This window comes from Mesitornis unicolor, unplaced genomic scaffold, assembly GCF_000695765.1.
Source record: "Mesitornis unicolor isolate BGI_N332 unplaced genomic scaffold, ASM69576v1 scaffold14317, whole genome shotgun sequence".
NCBI lineage: Eukaryota > Metazoa > Chordata > Aves > Mesitornithiformes > Mesitornithidae > Mesitornis > Mesitornis unicolor.
Genome location: NW_010197245.1, coordinates 5,724 through 30,759, shown reverse-complemented (window position 1 = coordinate 30,759; position 25,036 = coordinate 5,724). Strand labels below are relative to the sequence as shown.

Sequence of the window (25,036 nt, the reverse complement as noted above, 5' to 3'; positions counted from 1 at the left end):
AGGAATGGCAGCTCCTCTGTTCATGCAGAAAGACCAGTGGCACACAGTAGCAGAAAGCAGGTGATTCTGTCATCTAACTGGAAAGGTTTTCCATCCCATTGTAGATCACGTGTGCTTGTTCATTCAGTAGTGCTGGGCTGGAATAAGCAGCTCCAGTCACTGCATGAGAGCACAGGAGAGGCACGAGGTGTGTTGCGAAGACTATAAAGCAGCTATCAGGAATCAGTCAGGCACACTGAGGATGATGCGGGCATCAGCATGATTTGTATCAAGTCTAACAGGAAAATCAATTAATTCATTCATGGAGAAGCTTAAGATGATAAATTTCCATCAACAAATCTTGTCTAGTCAGAGCTGTTTGTGACTCTAGTTGCCAGGAAAAGGGAATACACCAGAACACGGCAGTGGTTACAAACCGTATACCTGTGGAGGAGGGACTGACCAGGTAAGCATGCACTTAAACATGTATCTTTCAGCTGTCTGCATTTTGTCAGGCATGGAGGGACTAGGTGAGCTAGGTCCATGATAATGAGCTTATATGCAGGAGCAGGTTAGATCAGCCACAGTAAACCCAATTAAGATGGGCTTGCAACTGCCTGCTGCTGCCAGTCCTGCAGTATCCTCCGTGTGTCTGTGAGGATGGATCTGCTCAGGCTTTACCTCTGAGAGAGAAGAGAGGCTCCTGAGGAGGGGAAGTGTCTGCTGGAAACCACGCGTAGATGCTTACATCTGTTTGCAGGATGGGGCACGTGTCTCAGCCCTTTTGTGGATCTGACCCCATGACAAGCCCTGCCCCTCAGAAAGGAGTGCCATTCAGCATCACTGAAAATCAGTACTGGCACCCTAAGCTCCAGTAATTTAGCTAAATTAATTACTAAAGATACAGAAAATAACACTAGTGAGGACACAGTGGTGTTTGCTGATTACTCTCTTCCAATTTGGTTCATAATATTGCTGGGGAGCTGGAAGCCAACTTCAGGTGACTTACACTTATCCAGATTCTCATCTTCACTGAGCCCAGAGCTGTGCCAATATGAGATATTTTTGGTTTGAAAAGAGTGTAAATGAATCGAGAGTTTGGCTTACGGGGTAAGGACTGGATAACATGATGACAGAAGGGGTTTATAAACATTTATTATTCAAAATCTCTTCTGCAAACGCGAATACGCCTAGGCAATTATCTCACTTTAGCTGCAGATGGGCAATTTTGATGCAATTATTATGCACCTTCAGTACTACAAAGTTTCAGTGCCATTCCTTTTGAAAATGTCTGAATTAAACCAAATAACAAAACTAATGAACTACTGCATCTTTTTCCTGTCAGCTGCACAACATCTAGTAGGTGCCATCAGCACACTTCATGTGAAGGAGCTGTGTGGTCATGGCTGTTAGCCCAAAAGCATGCACATGCCAAGCTTCCCGCTAAAGGCAAACCCATCTGTAGCCTTCAATAGCTGAGTTACTTGGAGAAGGATGATTTGCCATTGCACATTTGGATCAGGACATTAGACTGATATCAAGACATTATTTGTCATCTCTCTCACAAATTTCCCTAATGAGATGTTTCCACATGTGCCTAAAATCTGTGGTTATTTACTGTTCTGTGCTAGACAAAGGCTTTTTGGGTAATGAGACTCCAGTTACCAGCAGCATAACCATGGAAAGTGTCTGAAGCCACACTGACGAAGAGAACAGTTTGTTTTTAGCACAATTGCAATGGAAGAAACACACTTGTCTCCAGTTTCTCAAAACTACTTGTCTCTGGTATCTTGCAGCAAACATGTCCAGGAAGCCAGCTGTTGGCTTTTTTTTTAATCCTTAAAACAAAACAAAGTTCAAGAAATAAAAAGCAGCAGACAACATTTTGCAACTTGCCAGCCAAAAGTAAGGTTCACAATTAACTATACATATAACTGGTATGATTTTCAAGAGGAATGTCCTCATTATGACTCGTGTTTACCTAAAAATACAGCCAATTTGGTGCTTGTTTTTGAAAAGATCTTATCAGTTTGATAAATTTTATTTATACATTCATTCTTGTTAAGAAACAAATCTGTTAACACACAAAATAACTGCTGCTGGTATGATTATATCTTCCCTAGATACTTCCAAGTGACTTGTTTGGACTCCCTATAACTTGGATGGCTGCTGAGCCCAACCAAGCCCTGGAAAACCCCATGCTAAGAACCCGTAACCAGGCACAGAACTCAATACATGAGCAATACTATGCTAAGCACGCTGTCCACTGAAATAATTCAGGATTACTGATTTAGCTTAGCTTGTAGAAGAGCCACAAGAACTTCCATTCATGTGAGTGTCACATTTCAGCAGAGCTTGTGCAATCTGCTCCCACAACAGGCCCCCGCTGGCCCATCATCTCTGATTCCCAAGCATGCACTCACCAGTCTTCTGGGGTCTTCTTGTTTTTCAGACTCCTGACTGCTCAGCTGCATACTGATAGAAACCAACTCCCTTGCTTCAAACACCTCACTCATTCTGTTTGATGACACCTGGCTCTTCCTTCACCTTTTCCAATCCATACATGATTTGGCTGACCTTTATCACATTCCCCTAGAGTTATCCTTTTAACATGATCAAGAGTCCAACTCTACTAAAAAAGCCAAGTGGAACTTGGTAAAGCAGAAAACAATGGCATTATAGGAATTACCTGGAACTACAGAAGAGCACGGTTGTTTAAGTTGTTTGAAATATCTATGAAATCAATAGAGCTCTTTGTTAAATGCTGTAAGACTTTCAGAGGCCTTAATTGCTAAAAATTTCATGAGCAAGGGCAGGACTGCAAGTATGTTAATGAAAGGCAGCTGATCATTAGGCTGTATGTCACCGTATCCCCTCATGGAACACTACTTTTCAACATTAAGTTTTTCCACTTCAGTTCTCCAGAATAATAATACATTTTAAAAAAAAAATAATGTGGGGCAGTAGGGTTAATTTCCACTGGGTCAAAGCCTGAGTTATTCTTTGAAAAAAAGAAAGACAAAACACATCTAAATAGTTATTAGCTTGATATTTTCAATATTCACTGAGCCAAACCCTTTTCTGATAAAAATCAGCATGATGTCATGGGATGTAGTGGAGCTGTGCTAGCTAGGGTCAAGTGCTGACTGGACCCATCACACTTTGTGTAGAAAACTTCATGAAATACTAAAAATGCTAGGTGAAAATTTGTTTGTGTAGAGAACTTCATGAAATACTACAAATGCTAGGTGAAAAATTGTTTGATTATTAAAAGTTAAGCAGAAACAATTTATAGTGGGTTAAAACATTTTTTTTAAATGTCAAGGTTAATAAAAAGTCAATCAAAGCCTCAGGGTTTGAATCCACATGTTCTTGCCCAAGTACAGACAAATATTTAAGGTGGTTTTGGCAAAAAGGAGTAAACAGCAGCAGAACTGCTACCAGTCATTGCCAATGCATTCTGTTACGTGTAATTCTGGGGCACACAGAAAGAGTGCATTAAAAGATGCAATAAGGTACACATAAATTTAAATAATAATAGCTATGTTTCATTCAGTGTCTGCAGATCACTAACCATCAACAAAATTAAAAGTAGATACAATGTGGCTCTGCACTGAGCATGTTGGACTAGAGACCTCCCTCCCCAGGTCCCCCAGCAGCCAGAATTACTCTGCATTTCTATGAACCGATGTTCAGGATATCATGGTGAGATGGCCTAACAACAGCAACATTTGTTAGATGGTGAAAATATCAGACAGCATTACAGAGCTGTAGCTTTTTTATTCTAGGTACTATTTAAAGGTATTGAAAGTAGAGGTGAAATTCTCACTGTTTTCTAGTGTGTTATTTCATAGGAGAGCTTTTCATAGCTGATGAATTATCTTTCTGTACTTGGAAACCTGTATGTACTCCAGCTGAAAGCATAATAAGCCAGACCAGTGAAGAAAGCTGTAGTTTCAGTGCAGAAAAAGCAGGATACAATTTCCAGTTGGCTGGCCTCTACAATAGATGTAGTGAAGAGAACTAATTTAAAAACCCCACAGTATTCTGGTGAAGAAAAAAAGTTTTTAGGGCAAAGGCAAATGCCAGATGACATAGAGGAACAGAATACTCCTGTAGCAAATGGACCTGGGCTCATACCATCCAAAGGTGGCTGATGTTAGCCACGTACTACACAAAAGTTAATACCTCTCTGTCACTGAAGGGACATTCACAATGACTTGAGATCCCTGGGGTTTAACACTTGCATCTGGTGATTAGAGATGCCATCCTTCACTTACAGCTTTCAGAGGCCCATTCCCTCCGTGTGAGTCTGAGTGTTTTACTGAGGCAGAAGAAGGTTTTCATAGATACAAAGCAGTCACACATGCTCAGAAATAAGCAGCTTAAGCAAGCAAGTACACAATCCCCCGGTCCCAAAGAAAAGGAATGCAATTTATAAATTACAAAATCATGAGCAAATTAAATTGATTCCATGTGGGGAAGCGCTCAGCTGGAGATATGGGGAATGGGGAACGGATGAGGTGGCCACAGTGGACTTGGTTAGTGTAGGCTTGCTGAGTACAAGGAACACAAATGACATGAGAATGACTGTAAGGCTTTAAAGTAAATGAGATTCTTTAAACTTGTTGAGTTTTAGCCCTGACACAAAGGACTGACAAACAGACCAACAGGAAGGTTGTTTCTTTTTCCCAGCTATGATGAAGAGAAGCAGTCTTCACTAACTGCCAGGTAAAGTGGGCAAATGAGGTAACAAAACCAGATTTTGTTTGTATTCTCCACTTTAGATCATATTCTCTGGCAGGAAGCTACAACTTGGAAAGGTGTTTTACCACTGGAAAACACAGAAATGGTTGCACACGGGTGTGCAAGTACATACACAAAACTGTCTGCCCATCAGCTCATATCTTACCATTGTTTTCCTCCAAAAAATCCATGGTTGTTCACAGACAACATTATATAGCTGCTTGACAGGGCTTTCCAGTTTCTGATGCCCTGTTTGTGCACCTGCGTTGCTGCCAACCTTCCTCTTTGGCTGTCTCTCCCTTTTTACCAACTATAGCTTTGACTAACAAGCAAGAGTGGCCACCTCCTGCAGACCGGGGCTGAACAGAATCTTCAGCCAGGTACTTGTGCATTCACATGAGGCTAACTTTTCATAAAAACACAAACAATCCTGGAAAATTTGGACACGGTCCATAACCACTAGGCAGCTGGACAAAAAGGTTTTTTCCACTTCTGTAGTACTGCCAGCCTCCAACACTTCTCACTGTATCATCCGTCTTTATTGAGAGCTGTTAATTATAGCTACGAAGTCTGTTACCGCACAGGCACTTTCCTTTTTTAAAGCAGCTTTAAAGGTAGCTGCCTTCAAGATATTTTGACACAGATTTGGGCTGTGAAAAAAAATCACAATTCCTTATCACTCCCTCCTGAGTTTTGTTCTTGTTTTTGTTGCTGTTGTAAACAACATGGAAGAACCTATCTAGGTTAGTCCCCATTTAATGAGTTTGTGCACTGGGTGTCAAGATACTTGATATGATGACTACGGTAAAACACTTTCTGCAACAAGACCAGCAATGTGCCCTCGTGGCCAAGAAGGTCAATGCATCCTGGGGCGCATCAAGAAGAGTGTGGCCAGCAGGTCAAGAGAGGCTCTTCTTTCCTTCTACTCTGCCCTGATGAGGCCACATCTGGAATACTGCATCCAACTGTGGGCTCCCAAGTTCAAGAAGAACAAGGAACTACCAGAGAGAGTCCAGCACAGAGCCACTAAGATGATGAGGGGACTGGAGCATCTCCTGTATGAGGAAAGGCTGAGAGAGCTGGGTCTGTTTAGCCTGGAGGAAACTGAGGGGGGATCCCATTAATGCTTAAAAATACCTAAAGGGTGGGTGTCAGGAACATGGGACCAGACTCTTCTCAGTTGTACTCAGTAACAGGACAAGGGGCAATGGCCATAAACTGGAACACAGGAGGTTCAGCTTAAACATAAGGAAAAACTTATGACAGCACTGGAATAGGCTGCCCAGAGAGGTTGTGGAGTCTCCTTCTCTGGAGATGTTCAAAACTCGTCTGGATGTGTTCCTGTGTGATCTTCTCTTGGTGAAATTGCTCTCTCTAGGTGATCTTGCTCTAGCAGGGGGGTTGGACTAGTTCATTTTCAGAGGTCTTTTCCAACCCCTACCATTCTGTGATTCTGTGAACTCTGTCTTCTTTCACATTATGATTGGAAAAACAGCATATCCATGCTCATCTCAGCTTTCTGTTGCTTTCCCCACACAGTAAACATGATCTCACAGACTTTTCCCTGCTCTTGTTTTTCCTCTGTCAGCCATAAAATACTTTTCAGTTTGTGTGTGCTGATCATGCCTGGAGGCAGGGAAGGGAAGGAGGTGATCCTTGAGGTCCCTTCAGCCTGGCTTGCTCCACAGTTTCAGTCACTGCAGAGGAATCAGCATGGTTAGGATCAGTATCAATAGATTTGCTCTTTGAGTCTCCTGAGAAAAGGCCTAGCAGCATGGAAGCTTGGCAGCTTGCTTTACTAACCAAGGGAAAAGCCAGTTAATGAAATGCAGTTTAACTTCTGATCAGAGATTGTTCAGTGCTGCAAGGCACGACATTTTTTTCAAGCAAAAGTCATTACATAAACACATTGTTCCATAGCACATGCCCTGTCTTCAGGTAACAAGAACAATTATGTCTCTCTCTAGCCCTTGCCTCAAGCACCGTTACCTCATAGGAGGCCTATAACATAATTATTTTAGAGCATCTGTTCAAGTCACAGCAGAGAAGACAGAAGTCAGGGAACAAGACGACAAAATTACAGGACACCACTCATCCTTGAAATGATTTTGCAAACCAGGCTCAAGATCAGAGAACGCGAGTTTCTCCTGATCAGGCAGTACACAACTGTTATCCTTGATTAGCACTCCATGAAGGTCCAAAAGCCCAGAACAGGTGAACCTCAACAGATGAAGGATCCTCAGGTTAAGGGAAAGCTTTTCACCAGGCATGACTGTAATGCTCTTTTCAGAACATCATGGTCTGAAAACCAAACACAATCTCCAAGTACATTCTCCAGAAAGTGGGAGGCTAAATTAGAAATGACTGGCTTCCTAAAGAAGGACCCACAACCATTTTCTCACAGAAGCTAAGACACAAGCTCTGAAAGGCAGTGTTCGCTACCTGAATAGAGGGAATTAGCAAGTCAGTCAAACAGAATTTTAAAGAAATTCTATTAAAAGTGTTTCCAGGAGGAAAGCTGGGGTAGGTTTAGAAAGGGAGACACCTGATGTACCCAAGACCCACATGCAAGCTTTGCAGCGTGAGAGCTACCTCCAGAGAAGTTAGGACTTAGGCATTATTTTGGGGCATTCTGACAGCCACTCACATCATCAGCCTAATGTAGGTACCAAGTTCACATACTATGCATCCGAGGAACAGAAAAACTACCATCTTGAACATGGGTCTGAGAGCAGTTTTTTAAGCTTTTTGATGGAAAACACCAAGAGCAGTGTAACCTCAAATCTAGTGAGGCACCTAACTCTGGGATGGTAGAGGGCTCCCACTAACAGCTGAAGTTTGGCAAACAGACTTTCACCTCAGCTTTGCCTGCTGTCTCCTCCTTGCTGCCTCATGTCTGCGTCTCCTCTGTAGGTGTTTACTCTCCCCATGCATTTTAGGAGGAAACCAGGCATTCAGCTCCAAAGCTGGCAGTGCTTGAATATGCAGTGTGGCACTGAGGAGCTAGCTGTGGCAAATGTCCTTGCTAATCCAACCCCTGGTACTTTCTTCAGTGTGTAGAAAAAATTTATGTGAACAGGAAGATACTCTAAGAATACTTTGGAGCTGGAGGACTACCTATTTTCTCAAGAACAGGCAGCCTGTAGAGCATATTTCTAACAGCTGACTGAGAAAATTTTGTTTCAGGATTCACAAAGAGCAGGAAACCATGACAATTATCTTTAATCACCTAAGAAAACAAGCCTCCCCAAGGAAGAGGCTGAAATGATGATTTACATGATAGTCTGGCAATAATGCAGCATAACTGTATTATGTCAAGACAGCAGCAAGGAGCCAGCTCCAGCACTCCTGTAGGGTGATGCACCTGCAGCCCACGTCCCACGCAGACACCTGGTATTTTCAAAAGGAAGGAGGCAGCAGCTACCATAGGTTCCATCAGGAAGAGGTAATTCCTTAACTTTGAGAAATGGAAGTTACCAACAGCATCACACTGAGCTCTGTGGCTTGGACTTCAGCTGACCTAAGCCCAAATGAATGCTCTATGCCCAAGCTTGACTCTGTATGCAGAGATGGGTCGACATCCAACAGATACCCCACCAGCACTGCCCCTGTCACAAATACCATGCTGTTCCAGCAGAAGGCTTCACTGCTACTGCCACTTGCTAATAGCACAAGTTGGCCTTGACTTGGGAGAAAAGTGTAGATTCAGTGAAAACAGTCTGAGAAGTGATACTGTGGCCCATCAGTAACATATCACCAACAACAGTTCAGACACCTGCAGAAGAGACACAGATGACCATGATAAACCTCTTGCACAACATCCACATCTTCTTTTAATTAATTACTTTGACACCGAGCACAAAGATAAGCCCTGACAGACTGCTGCAGAGATCAAATTGATTTAATTTGGAGTTACTCTTGCCTTGTATCTAACTCAGGGAAGAATCAGTTGCTATATCTTTTAATTTCAAGAGTGCTGTTCTTTGGTTGGAGTTTTTTCCCCCAACAAGCTAATGGGAACTTGAATTGTTAAGTGATTTTATTTTGAGGAACACAAAGTAAATAGGTATTATTTTAAGGCTAATTTACTGAATTAGACAAATAGATTCTATAATCTGAAGTTTTTTGAAAGAAAACATGCTTCATTGGGTGACATTTGTTAGAAACACTTGCATTCATCATGTCTTGATGCCTTCGTAGCTTATTTATGACGCTGTTAATGCTATCTGCTCTGGTGGTGAAGTTCCCATCTAAGTAGTAACATAAATCAGTAGGATGCCAAAAGTCAACCACACTGTAACATTTTGATGCTGCTGGGTAAGAGAGACCCATGAATACAAAATACGGAAAATCAATACTAAGAAAAAGCATCCAGTCATGCCAAGTCCAGTTCTGACCCTTAAGAGTTTCACCGTGGCCAGGCTGTTGGTTACCAGCACTGTCTGCTGCAGAAGGGGCCAGGTTCTCTGCCTGCTACAGAAGGGGAGGGTACTGCCCATGGTGCAGTGTGTGGCACTTTTGTATGAGTCAGGATCAAACAAATGGACCCAGCTCCTGAAACTACTGGGGATGCTGGGCTGGCGTCTCCTCCATGCTAGCAGAAATACATTTAGAAACTGGCCCACCATTCCCCCCTGGTCAGGGCACAAGACAAGCTCCTCATGGTGCTCAAGACGAAAAAGAAATTTTATGATCACTGGAAGCAAGGTCAGGCTTCACAGGAAGAGTAAAGAGCTGTGGTTCATTTATGCAGGGAGAAAGGCCAAACCTCAAGTAGAGCTGAGTGTTGTTTCAGATAACAAAAAGGTCACCAGTGGTGTTCCTCAGGGCTCAATTCTAGGGCCAGTTCTGTTCAGTCTATTTATCAATGATCTAGATGCAGGAGTTTGAATGCACCATTAGCAAGTCTGATGATGATACCAAACTTGGAGGTCCTGTTGACTCTTTTGAGGAACAGGAGGCCTTGAAGAGAGATCTAGACAGATTGGAGCATTGGGCTGTGATTAATGGGATGAAATTTAACAAGTTGAAATGCCAGATTCTGCACCTGGGATGGAGTAATGCCAGGCACAAGTGTAAACTGGGAGAGGAGTGGCTGGAGAGAGTCCTGCAGAAAGGGTTTTGGGGGTTCTGGTTGACAGCAGGCTCAATGGAAGTCAGCAGTGTGCACTGGCAGCCAGGAGGACAAACCACATCCTGGAATGCATCAAGCACAGCATAACCAGCCAGCCAAAAGAGGTGCTTGTCCTTCTATATTCAGCACTGGTGTGGCCTGCCCTTGAGTACTGTGTGTATTTCTGGGCCCCACAATTCAAGAAGGATGTGAAGGTCCTTGAATGCATCCAAAGGAGGGCAACAAAGCTGGTGACAGGGCTGGCAGGAATGTCCTATGAGCAGCAACTGAGGACTCCGGGCTTGTCTAGTTTGGAGAAAAGGAGGCTGAGGGGTGACCTCATTGCTCTCTGCAGCCTCCTGAGGAGGGGAAGTGGAGAAGGAGGGGCTGAGCTCTTCTCCCTGTTACCCAATGACTGGACGCATGGGAATGGTTCAAAGCTGCGCCAGGAGAGGTTTAGACTGGACATCAGGAAGCATTTCTTTACCAAGAGGGTGGTCAAACACTGGAACAGGCTTCCTAGAGAAGGTGGCCAATGCTCCAAGCCTGCCAGCGTTTAAAAGGCATTTGGAGAATGCCCTTAATAACACTCTTTAACCTTTGGCCAGCCCTGAATTGGTCAGGCAGTTGGACTGGATGAGCACTGTAGGTCCCTTACAACCGAAATAGTCCTGTTCTGGTCTGATTTGTTCTGCTCTATATATGAAGATATGGCACTGATCACTTCTGGCCACTAAAGAGCTAAGTCTTGATTCTGAATCCATATGCATATAAATCAGAAGTGACTCTTGTGAAGTAAATATGTTGGTAAATCAGAGTAAGGGAAATCTACTACATTGGTCTCTTCCATTGTTGCCTCCAGTATTTTGTTTCCATTTCAAAGAAATAACTATACTTTAGTGTTACCTCCAACTGTTTTCTTTCTGTTCAAAGAAAAATCTCAAATTCTGAAATATTAATGGCAGCTAATTTGGGGGAAGTATAGAGACAAAACTCTGAATCAGTGAAAAATATCATGTTAAAACACATTCAAATGTGATTGTAGATCAGTGCAGGTACATGCGATGATTCACTCACGTAACACACCAGCTTTAGCCAAGGTTGTAGAAGAGATTTAGTTTTAGATTCTGGTATTTTCTTTAGCCCTAATGCTTTACAGAATAAAATCAAGATCTAAATTATAACCAAATAAATAATCATGCAAACCATTCTTAAAAGTCCTTCCTGTCCTTTCCTACTCAAAAAGCTGCTAGATAAGATCATGCCATCAAATAAACAAGCATTCTCCTGCTAAAAGGTGAACATGATCCTCCGTTATTCCCCCACTTGGCACACACAGAATGAATCCTTGTAAAAGGTGTATTTTGTCCCGCCTAGAGATACGCAAAGCTAAACAATAACTTACTTACAGAGATTTTAATTTAATCTTTCATGTAGCCAGGGAGCTTTAAGCTCCCATGCTTTTAATTTATATTACCTCATAAATTAATAATGTAGGTATGACGAAGGCTAGCTCATCACATTAAATGAGTCATTTTATAAACCCGTTTGGACGCAAAAACGTATGAAGCCAAAATGAAGTACTCTTAAATGATCCATTAGGCACATAAATCATTACATGTGTTATTTCTGGACTGGACAGCGGACGAAATGAATGATAATTTAGTTACTGTAATTTTATTTTAAGCTAGTGAGCACTTGCACAAGAAGTAAGAGAGCAGCTCTGACCCTGGTGTGCTCTTCAGTGGCCTGCCAGAGCTCTCTGTGTCAATCTCCATGCACGCAGCTCTGTGCCAAGGGTGGGTGGCACCCATGGTAGTGAACATGAGACAAGTTCTCCCTGAGCATTCTACACTTGGGCACAACTCTGGGAGCCTATAGCAGTTTGGACACAAAAGCATGAGTTTTGGTTTGCCTTGAATAGTCACTCTCTCCTGTTGAAGACACAACTGATATTCTGCTTCAGTGTAAGTAGAAAGTTCCTTACCATGCAATATGGGTCAATCGGAAATCTTTAATACTTTACATTATGACCTAATACTCAAAATTGTGTGCATAAACGGAATAAACCTGTTTTTAAATTTAATGTGCTACTATAAAATTTTGGTGCAAAGTTTACTACAATTATATGTGCTACAAAATTGGCAAAAAATCCGTGCAGCTTTAAAATTATTTGTGTCCACAACAGGTATGTTCTTCTGTGAAACTACAGAACATACAAATTCATATATATACAGCATAGTGTATACATACACATACACTGATATAATACTATAGGAATTTAAAACCATAATAAACCATATAACCTGTATAGGGGAGACTGTATATCTGTTCACTGTTCCTACACTTTATGATCCTTCTTTTGTGTATTTTTCCCTAACAGTTGCTGTTCCTTACATGCTCATTAGCTGTACATTGAGGCACACCAAAGCACGCCTGGCTCAGCCCCGCAAAGCCGCCCGCCAAGGCAGGGGCAGTGTGAAGGCACTGTGCCGTGGTGAGGGGAAGCTGAGGAGGTGGTGGCTGCCTTGTGGTGTCCTTGGGTAGCTTTGCTGCCAAAAAACATTAGGTGCCTGTGGATTTTAGCAACCGGTGTAGGCAAGATCTGAGAATCCCTTCCTTTACTACCTCACTGCTAATGTGAGTTAGATGTTGTATTTCCACCTTCTCCCACTACCACCTTTTTAATTATCTTGTTGCAAATTCCTGCAAGAGAGCTTAGACAGTATATAAAATAAATGAAGGTGATGGATAAAAGCAGCAGCAAGTGATTAAGCAAGTTTCTTGTTATTTCCAGGTCAGAATTATCTTATTACAACTATCCAGAAACCCATGCACTGCCTCCATAGCATGTCCAACTGCACCGGGAGTGCAAGCTTTCCTGAAGATGATAATGTTTCATAGAGACCTGTAAAGTCTCTGTATATGTCTCTCCCTCTCTATGCAGAGATATATATAATATGCAAAAAGGGGGAATAATTAAGAGGAGATGCTGGATCTCAACACTTGGGTTTTCAGATGTATGTGCACGTGACAAATAAGCCATAATGGCGCAGGCAGATGAAAGTAATTCTTTTTACAGTAATTCTTAGTGCAGAACCACTGAAAGGTCTCAGCATAGAGAGTGGACATGCTGAAGCAGACACTGCATGAACACATGGTAAGGGACAGTCCTCCCTCTGAAGGACTGTCTCATCTGAATGAACAGAGAGTACAAGGAAATCAGGAGTGTGCAGTGACTTGCTCAAAACCACAAAAAGAATCTGCAGCAAAGCTAGGAACCTAAACCATATCTTCAAAGGCCCAAGGCTATCCTGACACCAAGAAAAAACTCTGTGAATTAAATCTGTTCAGTTTGCTGGCCAGACACACACATGCATGCGTTTTACTAAACCTCCAGCAAGATTACTTGGAACAATATACCCCTGCATCCCAGACAGGCTGCAGGGCTTGCACCTGCTCTTCAACTCAGCCATCCTTTAACTAAATGGAAGACATAAAGCTACCAACCATATCAATTAACTGCAGCAACAAAGAGTATGATGCTCTAGTTTTAACCCCAGGAGTCTGACAAACCACAACCACTCACCCCAGAATTCAGCAGTATTTAAAATGTTATCTGAGAGCAGCTGGAAAGAAAAATACTTAAAAATCAAAGAAACAAAAAGGTATTGTTTTGTGCTAGCATTTATTACTGTTTTAGATTAAACTGTTGCTTTCTCTGACCTCCATACTTCTCTCATCTTTGAAGCAACCATGTTTGCAGTGGAGTAAACAACAAATTGAAACTGAAAGCTGAAGTGTGGAAAGCATGACATCTTATAAAAATGCCTTCAAAACTTTTGGATACTGCTCTAGGACCTGCAGTGAAGAGTAAAATTCCTCTATCTGCAGCCTCCAAACGATTCAGAAGATGAAGAAACTGTAACAATGGCTAAGCAGCAAAATTTCAGCATTTATAACCTTTACAGAGCATTGCCTGAGCACCCTGGTTTCTTAAATTTTTTCCTGTAGTAAGTTTCCACCTTGCTGCTGCACAGCTGGAGGCTGAGAAATGTGTACTTCTTAATGTTTATTTTCTGAGCTGCTTCATTAAAAGGCTGTGAGCCCCACTGTGTAACAGAAGGGGAAAACATTGTTCACATCCTTCCATGTATCAGGGAAGCTCTCTGACACAGGACACCTTGATGGCTGAGTCATCCCATCTGTCCCAGACACCTCTCGGGCCAAAATGAGCTGAGCTGAAGGAGTGCTCCCCAAGAGGCAGTCCTTTAAACAGCCACAGCATCCTCAGCCCCTCAGGGCTTTCCATGAGCACTTCGGGTTTTGTGGGTCTGGCTTGCTGTAAATACAAAGTGTGCTGAAGACAAAGTGCTGTCTTTGGTTATGACTGTGCTTCCTCCCGGAAATAAACACAACAGCTCAAGTTTAACTAGGATCAGAGCTTGGCCTTTGCTGTCAGGGGCATAATGCCAGGAAAATACTGCAATACTTTTTACTTGGCTATTCAAGGCACTGCACTAGTCCTGAGTTTGGAAAAGAAAAAACTTACTTAGCTTACTCAGAGTTTGCTATAAAAGTCAGCTGTGGGTAGAGGAAGAAGATATTAATAAAAAAATTAAGTTCACAGAGGTTTGAATGGAAAACTCTTGAGAAGCAATTGCAGAAAATGGGGACTTTCATTACGTGATTTGTATGGATCAGAAATAAACCTGAATTTCTTACGCTTGGAGTGAAACTGTATTGAGAATAACAACATACTACCTCGCACAGGACATAAAATGAATTCAGACATCCTTTAACAAACCTGAAGAGGAAACCAAATCCAAGTTTGATTTAACTGGCTGATCTGAATAAAAGATCTGCTAGAGGTAGAGCAGCATGCAAGAGCCACAGGAAACAAACCAAAAGCTCCCATACCTGTATCTTTGCTTTGGAGACTGCTTTTCAGCTGACTTAAAAACATGTCCAAGATAATACAAAGGAAAGAATAAAAAGTTCCAGTTTGTTGCAAACCATGTTAGAGTGAAGGGTGCATCAAATTTCTTAAAGGTCAGTTTTGCTAGCTGGGTTGACCCCGACCAGGAGGAACAGACACCCAGGACCACAGCCACACCCCAAAAAATCTTCTTGAGTTGCGTCACGGAGCATTTCCAGCAACAGCGATTCACCCTTGCACCACCTTCCACCCGGGCTTGCATCTGTGCTTCGGCTGGTGCTGGAGACTCCCGGGAGTGCTCATCCCCTGAGGAGAAGAAAACGTGAAGCTTACTAAGGAAATCCAGTCTGCATTTTAGTTTTCAAATCCTAGGCCCTTCTGAAATCACATGGAGCTTTATCAGCAAAAGAACCCACTGGATCTTGTCACAAAATATCCTTTGTTTTTAGATCATTGCAAAGCCTCTGGCTCAACTGGGGCATAATTACAAGGCAAATAATAATTATCACCTCTGGATTTAGAAGCCACTGGGTACAATGGAAATGAAAATTACATGTTGCTATGATGTACATAGAAAGGCTTAACACACCACTTAAACTGATGCTGTTAGGATGTGTAGATGAATGAAAAATACAGCACTAAGTTTAATAAAGCAGCAAAGGTAATCACAACAACACTTGGAATTGTTATTCTCTTGGGAAATGCAGAATTGGGCAGCTTATGGAATACAGTGTTTCTTAAAAGGAGAGAGGGGCCAATGTATTTAACCTTGCCATTAAGGACAGTCAGTGCAAGATAAGTAGCACGGTTAACACTGAACTAGGATCCTCAGGCATTTCAGTGATCCTCAGCAAAACAACTCTCCTGAGGTTGTAACCAGATGGCAAAAATTAGTCCAACACACAGACTGCCCTGAAGAGCATCTCAGATGAGGCAATCCTATATTTTTTTAGTTTGAGCCCTGCACCAAACGTGATGCAGCAAATGGACTGGAACTTCGTCTCATTATAACTGCACCTAGGATGCTGCTGGAAAGCTCAGTTTCAGACATGCCATACTGCTGACTCCAGGGTGCCAAAAGAGACAGCTCCTCAGCCATGCACCCAAGTGCCCATCAGCCCAGTAACAGACGCTGTATAAACCAGGTGGTAATTTTTTAAAGACAGCATCCACAGTATGTTTTCTTTCAGATCAGCCACGTGACAGCTACCAAAGCCTCCTCTGGGCTTATGTTTCAAAAAACTTGTCTCTTTCACACATTAGAGCACTTTGTTTAATTAAAAGATAATTTCTCTCCTAAAAAACCTTGTCCCTTTACTTACATCCTTAAACATGAATTGTTATGGTCCTGCTATCATACCACCATCAGCAGATCCCGTATCCAGCTTGTGAATGAACCAAACCAAAACGTGCTAGCAGACCTCCACAGCAGGCCACTGCCTTTAGGGCTTTCATCTGCCTTTCTTAAATTCACCCCATCCAGCACTAGCTGAAGCTGACAGTCACTCACATACAACATTCAGCAGTGACTTCTCTCAAGTGCTAACTTCAGATTAGTTGGTTAGTTCAATTGAAGGAGGATGTAATAGTAATTGGTGTCAAAAATAGGAGCCTACAACTTCAAAAGTGTCCAGAGGTCACTGCATGCATTGAAAGTTGAAAAGAAAAATGTAAGTAGAGACAGGACAATGAGAGACTCTATTATTGCCAAACATTTCTACATGTTCAAGGCAGACTAAGAGAGATCCACACAAAAAAATTCCTTCCTTATCCTGGTCAGAATCAGTATTTAGAATGGAAAATCTCTTAAAACCTCTTACTTCAAGTTAGCCTAAATTTGTATTTACATGAGCTAATACATTATTAAAGAAAAGGTTTATTCCAATGGAGAGAACTATTTAATTACTTCTTTACAGATAAGAAATGCATGATCTGAGCGAGAAGTACCATTAATTTGCCTAGTAAAGCTGTATTTTGTAATGGGAAAAACTGAGGCCTCCGTTTGATATCTTGAAATCTAAAAAGAACGTACAGCAGCAAATGTATAAACATATATTCTTTCTGAGTGGCTTTAACAGAGATGGGGATGTTGCTGATCTCCACTTATTTCAGTTTTCAATAGAAGATTGTGTGAGCAGCTTCCCACAAAACAAGAGATGCACCAGCAGGCCAATGAATTACCCAAAGCTACCGTGGCTTTGTGTTAAACACATAATGGAAAGGTAGCCAGCTACCTGCTAAATGTTAGAAGAAGCTAGAATTGAACAAAGGCTGTCTATGGACCCTTAGCTCATTCAAAATAATTTTAATTCATTTTCTTTACATCACTTCTTATAACTAACACTTCTTGCCTCATTCACTGCACAGACACTGGTCAAGGTTTAGTTTACTGAACAATGCTACATTAATTTCTTTTAACTTCATCATGTGCCCTCTTTGCTGTCTGCCACACAAGTCCCACAATGGTTACTGAATTTTTCATTCCCTCTCAGGCTTTTCTACTGGGCATTGTCACTGCAACACCAACCATTCCATACACACTAACAAACTCCAGCGTCCTTCCCATGGGCCATTGGGATTTCTGGGCACAGAAAAACTGAATCCAGGCAACCAGGGTGCAAAGCGAGAGCTTAGGAGGGTTTGTGCCACTGTGTCAATGCAGGGAAGAGCATTTCTCCACTCAGTTTGCATCTCTGAAACTACTTGGAGAGGTGGGCAAAAATGTTCCTCCTTCTAGAAGACAGCTAGCAGGGCACCCACCATCTCCGTCTTCTCTGCAGTTATTTCCCTGGAACGCAGGAAACCAGGTTTTAAAACCCTCCTGCTGAAGATATGTTATATTACAGAACTAGCCTTAAGCCACTAGGGTATATGATATCCCAAGATGAGTAGGTGCCCTGAATCACAAAATTAAAGCTGTGTTATTTTTTCTAAAATAAGAATAGATCACTGAGACAGAAAGAAAACATGTCTGGCCCTCTGGCCCAGCAGTCTTGGCAATCACTGAAAAGGGGGAAAAAATCACAATTATACCATCAGATCCACCAGACACACACCAAAAAATAATGCAGTGTCTGGTAGACACCCCACAACAGACACTGTGGTGAGGATCTCCCCACCAAGGGCTGAAGCCGCCTTCCCTGCTCCCCATTGCACTGTGCTCATAAGCATGAGTCAGCAGTCCATTTGGACAGCTTGCATGAATATCACTGCCTTTTAACTCAATTCCATGGCAACTTTACTGATGTTTTCTCTACTCTACAGGCAAAATGACTTGTCTATGTACATTTAATTTTGTGTTAAATACACGAACAAAGATGTTCACTTTCAGCAAAAGACAATACTGCAGGTAACATTTCTAAAGGGCTCTTGCAGCTCGACGCTTACATTCCTAGGGGTCCTCATTCTTTGGATGCATTTACATGTTGAATGGAGTAGGCACTTACCGCAGGCATGATGCGTCTATCCCATATTTTGGTGTAAAGATCACTGACATGGTGACTAGCAGTTACAAGCTGAGACTTATTTTAACTATCCATCAGTGAAACTGCATCATGCCCTCATGATCTCCTGTGCTGTCAGAGGGCTAGATAGTAAATGGACACAGACTTTTCCAGGAGATGTGGCACCGTCCTGGAGGATACCTGGGATGTAATCTGCCCCAAAAAGCCAGACTATCTTTGGGGAAATGGCAGACACTACAGATGACCCATGTGGCCCCATCCTCTCATTTACCATGCTGGGGACTTGCCTGCCAGCTGGCATGCATAACACCCAGAGCTCTACCTTTTCCTGCCCATTCCTTGTTTCCCCACGGGGGCAGTTTTTGTCACCCAGGTCACAGATGGAGTGACTTCAAACCCACACATGGATGAGAAGCTCCTCACTCTCTTTCTAACACTGCTCAAGGGCCAGCTGGCAACAGAATGCACATGAATTTAAAGATGGCAAAATAGCTTTTCAGAACGGATGAAGCAGGACATTAAAGAATTTTATTTCTGGACATCCTCCTCCAGTCTTTTAATGGGTTTCTTCTTTTACCTCTTGCAGCAGACTGCTCTGTATGCTACTGTATCCTCTAAAAGAGCAAATCAAGATGCTGAGATAGAGGAAAAATGCCAATCTTGCTTTTACTAAATTTGGCTTTCCATTCTCCCTTTTGTTCATTCATTTTCCTATTTCATAAATCCCAAGTGGAACTACTCCTCCTCGCCTCCTTTCAGGCAACCTCTCTCCCATGGCATTGAGAACCAACGGAAGGAAATCACCTCCAATGCTACTGCCAATGCCATTATCCATGGCGAACCCCAACCCCAGGAAACAGCCATCCTATTTCCTCCAGTATGGATGAGACCCCTTCTCAGCTGACTTCAGACACCTGTAGTGGGGACATCTATATGTGAGGCACTCATTCCATACTCCCGGCTGAGGCCATGGTGAAAAACAAGCACTGGAAGGTACTACGGCACCCCACATAAGGTGTCTTAGATAATGTGCCCTTTCTCACTGACTACAGATGCTTGCACTGGGTTAGAGAAAACCCACCCCAACAGAGGTAACATCTAGGTGCTTTAAGTCTTAAGATTCCTGTGCACAGCCAGGCTTACTGTAGGACCACACTGTTTCTCACTGTCTATGTTAGAAATGTGATTAAAGATAAAAAGCAAGGGTGACATTCATCTTCTCAGTTTGAGAGATCTGCTGTGCAGACTTCTGAATTTGAGACAGTCATTTACACTTTCTGTGTAGTTAGTAGACAGAAAAAAGACATTTCCATAGCACGATTTATCTCCTCCTAAAGTAGACGATTAAAACAAGCTGGATGAATCACCCTCTCCAAGTGCTTGTTTCTCTACACCAGCTCTAAACAGTCTGGGGCGACAAGCTCAGAAGTAGGTGTCTCTAGTGTAGGTGTCTGAAGCTGGGTGAGATAAGCCCCACCTCCCCACCGCTGCTGTCGGAAACCCAGAGTAAAGCCACCGCAGACAGCACTGGTGGGCTCAGAGCTGGGTCTGGCCCCACAAGCACATATAACTGTCACCTGTGAACTGCTTTTACTGTTGCTTGAACTCATTTGCTAGTCAGAAAATGAGTTAAAGAAGTATTATCAAAGTGCTGAGTGCCCTTGCCAGCTCCTAGAGTGAGAAAGTGACCCTTACAGACTAAGATCCTGCCTATCAGGGACTGAAACACATGCCTAATGATAATGCACAACTCCACCAGCTTCCCCAGGCTATGAATGTGTTTCATTGTAAGCATATTCTTAAACAGCTCTTTAAATCAGGCTTCTGGAAAAATTTCTGACAAAAGGAAGAATCCTCCTCAGGTCTCTGTGACAATTACAAATGAGCCATCCTCAAGGCATTTCCATTTTGCCAGCCTCTCAAACATTTTGTAGCTGCTTGGGCATTGCACAGAATAAGTTTGTAAAGCTTGCAAAAATATTATATGCTTATTATAAATAAGGGAGAAGGAGCTGATACAAGTCCTGTAAGACAGCACCTGGCCCTCAGTGTAGTTAGAGCTCTAGAAACCCATGACATGCAGGGGGATTGGAGCTGGACACCACACAAGGCAAATTCTCACAATCTTGAATGCTGTGTGACCTCCTCTTTGCCCAATAATTATTACACAGAGAGATTCAGATTATTATTACACAGATTAGTTCCAACACAATTACCAGTTACAATCATACCTAAGAACACACACAATGACTTCTGGTGATGGTTTTCTGGACACACAATACTATTTGCCTTAGTAGTAGACTTCAAAACTCCTCAAAGTGTTTTTATCCCATTCCTGTATACCATACTAGCTATGCATTATTTAGCTGCCCTGGATTTTTGAGCTAAGCTGTTGAAAAACAGCTAAGGCATCATCCTGTGAAAAGAAAATGAAGTGCCAAATCCACAAAGTGATTTACATCTCTAATTGCCACTGTAGTTGTCTAAATCTGAAATGTAGATATTTATTCAGATATGTTGCCCAGGCATTTTCTTCGCAGTTGGCCAGGTTAAAGAATGAGGTCTTAGGGACTCATCTGCTGCCTGGCAGATCACGCAGTACCTAGTGCAGCTTTCTCATGCCATTGTCAGTGATGACCTCTCTTTTCATAGGTCACCTTGATAGCTGGTTTTAATAATAATTTTTGTTAATATTTCATTTTGGAAGCCAGTAATCTCCATGTATCAACCTTTCCAAAGGCCTACATTTCTGCTGCACAGAACAGTAATGAGAGCACACACAGCCTAACTTCTGCATCAGGGGACATTTCCTCCTTCTCCAAATTAGCTTTAGCTTTGCCAAGGCCACTTGCACCAGCTTCATCTTCCTCTCAGTCCCACTAGAGCTCCTCAGTTAACAAAGAACCTGCTCCTGGGCATGCCTAATCACCATGACTCCTAAGCAGGTTTGTGCCTGTCTTACACTGAGACCCTGTCAGGATTCAAAGACGCATTTGAGAGTTTCTATCTCTCATTTAAAGAGCAATCTCTGAGAAATATTTCCATTCTGTATTTGGAGTAGTCATTGGAACAAGACCTAGAGCCTTGCTTGTTCTCCTCTGGGGAAATGACCTCCTTACTTCATGCTTTCCCAATAAATACATACATATCCTATTCTGAGCAGACCAGCTTTGCTGATATCTTGTTTTCCCTGGCCTTGGAGAGCCTGCCGATTAGGGCATCCTCTTGGGCAGATGGGATCCCTGCTCCTTCTAGCACCGCAGGTGGGAGGCTGCTCTACACACTGATCTACTGAAGACAAGCACATACTCCACCTCCACTTTTTGAGGGAAAGGGTCCAGCCACTTAGCTGCCAACTCAGCTTTGAAACAGAGTGAGCAAGTGAGGAATGGGCATTCTAGCAGAACGTAAAGCACAGGACTCTGCTTGGTGTTACCTGCCAGGCAAGCCAGATGATTCATCCTGCAGCCTCACCGATGTCCTTTGATGGGGGTCAGCAGGCACACTGATAAAGGAGATGCGGTTTCCCTTTCTAAATTTTTAAGAGGCTTCTGACAAAATCCCACTCCAAAGGGCCTTACAGAAAATGAGCAGCCAGGGAAGGTGCTGGAATGGATAAAAGGCTCAGTACAAGATAGCAAACTAGTGAGGAGTAAATACAGCAATGGGGGGAGTAGCTGAAAGTTCTGCAGATGTCTGCTGTGGTATCTGTGCTCTTCATAGGTAGTGAGAACAGAGTGGCAAGTGGTGAGGTGACAAAGTTTCCTAAGGACATGAATTTAGGCAGGTCAGCAGAGGTGAGGGCCAGCTGTGAGAGATGACAGGCTACGTCTGGGTCATAAATTGGCAGATGGAGAAGTGTGCCAATAAAGAGGTGCAGGTGGGAGTAAACAATCCACATGCTGCACACGCAGCGATGGGCTCTGGCCATTGCCACTAGGCACCCCTTTGCAGGCTGTTCCATGAAAAGGGCAGCTCAGTGTTCAGGAGCAGCCAAAAAAGCAGAATAACTGCCAAAAATTACTAGGAACAAAGCAGAAAACAGAGAAAAAAGTTGCTTCCTACATCGGGGGAAACTGCAGCTGTCAGCACACCCACACTACAAGAGCTACCTCTCAGGCTGGAAAATAGACCTTCCCAATCAATTCCACCCAGCCAGAGACAGGACCAGACGGACCTTTGGCCAGGCCCCATATGGTGGTTGTGCATGTGATTTTTGAGTAAACTGCTCTTGGGTACCTACAGGGAAGTTGTGAGTCCCCGTGGGTGGCTAGCTGGTGGGACTGCAGTGTTTGCAATGACTTTGGGTTTATCTGTGCACATTTCCCCAGCTTTCCAACCGTAATCGGTGCTGAAGGTCTAACAGAGCACTGTTATATTTTTTTAGTGAATACCAATTAATGTATCATAATGGAAAAATGAGAAAACTCCACAAACCTTTATTAAATCAGTTTTTAAATGAGAGTATTTGATCAAAATGGCATTGTGCTTATGGTTTTTTTATGCTATTTGGGAAACTGTTAAAGTTTAAAGCACTTTCTTTAAATACTTTGCTTTTACAGTAACAGCTAAAAATAATTTTACTTAATTTGATCATGGAATAGCATGACTAAATTAAGAATAAATCAATAGAGCAGATAGCTTTAAAATCCACAGTAGAGGTTATTTTAAAAAACAAAACCAGGGTATTAACCTATTAGGTCAGAAGGTCTGAATTTGATTGAGGCTACAGAATAAGGAATGCAGATATCTGGAAATGGGGAAAATTGCATGAACACAGATTCAAAGCAAGACAAATGCAGTCTGAGTTCAGACTCTCACTATTGGAATTCACAATATAAATTAACTAATTACATAAAATAAAGTGTTACGATAATCTACTCAAACTTGCCTAATGCTCCCACCTTAATTTCAACAGGGTAGGAAATAGGTCTGTTGGCTCACAGGCAACCAAGATGATTCTCCTGTCCTCATTTGTGGAAATCTGTCCCATATCACTGACACCACCAGATGATTCATATAGCTTAGCTCGTACCAAAAGCATAAGTTTCTTGTAACAGGTACTCTCAAATCCTGAAGTATTACTCGCAGATATAGTTTTTTCTATCACTAATAGTATCACATATTAATTCCTGGTTTATGCTGTGCTAAATATTATCCCTAAGCTTACTAGGAGTTGGAATTAAATAACCTGCACATATTTGCTGAAGATACACTAAATTCTTCTCCTTAACATACATATGCCTTTTTTGCCCCTGTCAAATACTCTAGCAAGGATTCCTGCAAAATATATATTCTAATTCCTGTTAGTGATACAGAGAGAGCTGAAAAATTATCAACTCTATACTGCAGCAATTTGGACTTTAATCCATTTAATTTATCCTCAGAGGCAACTGCTTAGAAATTCTATTAAAAGTGCTGACTCGAATGGGCCTCATTAAAATATGGTATTTCACTTCAAATTTTGTGAGGTGGGGAGTTCCCCTAATAACTGTCCTTTTTATGATTAATCAGAATGCATGAATGGAGTCTAGAGTGAAAATGGAAGTATTACAGTATCAGCATTGTGGTACTGGAAAGTAACAGATATAAAAGCACGTAAAGAATAATTGTGATTATGAGATACATATTCTTGATAGTATGGAAAAGTGTTTTGTTTTTTTCATTATTCTGCATTTTCTTCTTGAACAAAAATTGTACTGAAGCTTACAGTGAGTTACCTGGTGAGGTCACTGGGAGTTTTGCCATTTACTTTGAGGAGACCAGCATCTCTGTGGAAGCAGAACTTTCTTTAGAACAAAAGTAAGCTATGATCAAGACTGCACTCTGGGAAAACTTTGAGAAGAGTCTGCACAAATTCCCCCCTGAACAAAGGCCTGAGAAATGATTGTTCTGGTGAAAAAATCAGACTGGTTTCTCTGCAGGAAACTACCATATTAATTAGCAGGCACTTGAGAGCCACGCATCTTTTTAGGGTAATAGTTTTATCCCTAAGCAAATTCAACTACTTATACTAATATAAATAGCACATTTATATCAGTACATCTATACAGGTATTTATATTGAGAAGTAAGTTAATTCATGCTAACTCTGGAAGGTATGCTGGCTGCATTTTATAAAAAACGAGACAATGTTCCTTCTCCCTGATGGAGCTTTCCAAATTTGAGAGCTGCTCTGCTTTCAAGTAAACACAGTTTTAGACAGAAGATTTTGCTATAGCTCATTGGTTTCTTCACACTGAATTCTAATGCCAATTGATTGTTCTCTTAGAAGCTAAAGGGTTAACCTGCTATTGAACCTCAAACACAGTGCTTTTTTAGGTCCTAAGTCCAGAACAAGATAGTTGGAGCATCTGTTCTCTGTCAACCAATAACCAGATATTAGCGTGGACTTGACATGGACTTGAGTGTGGTTACAGTGGTTGGAGCAATGCACATACACATCCAGAGAAGCAAATCATCCCCACATGATTTGCTGCTCAAAGCTCTACCAGAAGAAAGAATAGATGCCTCCTCACCTCTCACCAGCAAGCTCAGCAAAACCTGGGTCTCCTTTGATAACATAGCGAGGTTTAGCTAGACCTATGTTGGCACCAAGGCACTTGACATGCAAAAATAATAATTTCTATTTTCTCTCTGATACTTGCCTCTTCCTCTCTTCAGAGAGAAGGGCCTTTGCAACTTGCTATTCCTCACTTGTTTCAGTCAGCTACAGAAGATAGAACTTTGCCTTTTTCAGCCATAAATACAATACTATCCTTGCCGAGACTTGCACTAGGGAATTTGAGCTGATTGT

At 42.1% G+C, this 25,036-nt stretch overlaps 1 protein-coding gene across 1 annotated transcript in view; it reads right to left on the bottom strand.

Moving 5' to 3' along the window:
- SLC35F3 (solute carrier family 35, member F3) overlaps positions 1-18,154 on the bottom strand; it is a 52,609-nt gene extending 34,455 nt beyond the window's left edge. The window contains exons 1-2 of the mRNA XM_010188746.1: positions 18,145-18,154; positions 14,759-15,083 (exon numbers count right to left, since the gene is read on the bottom strand). Coding sequence (XP_010187048.1) covers positions 14,759-15,039 — 281 coding nt within the window. The 5' untranslated portion in view covers positions 15,040-15,083; positions 18,145-18,154. The remainder of the gene's footprint in view (positions 1-14,758; positions 15,084-18,144) is intronic.
- Between the last annotated feature and the right edge of the window lie 6,882 nt (positions 18,155-25,036).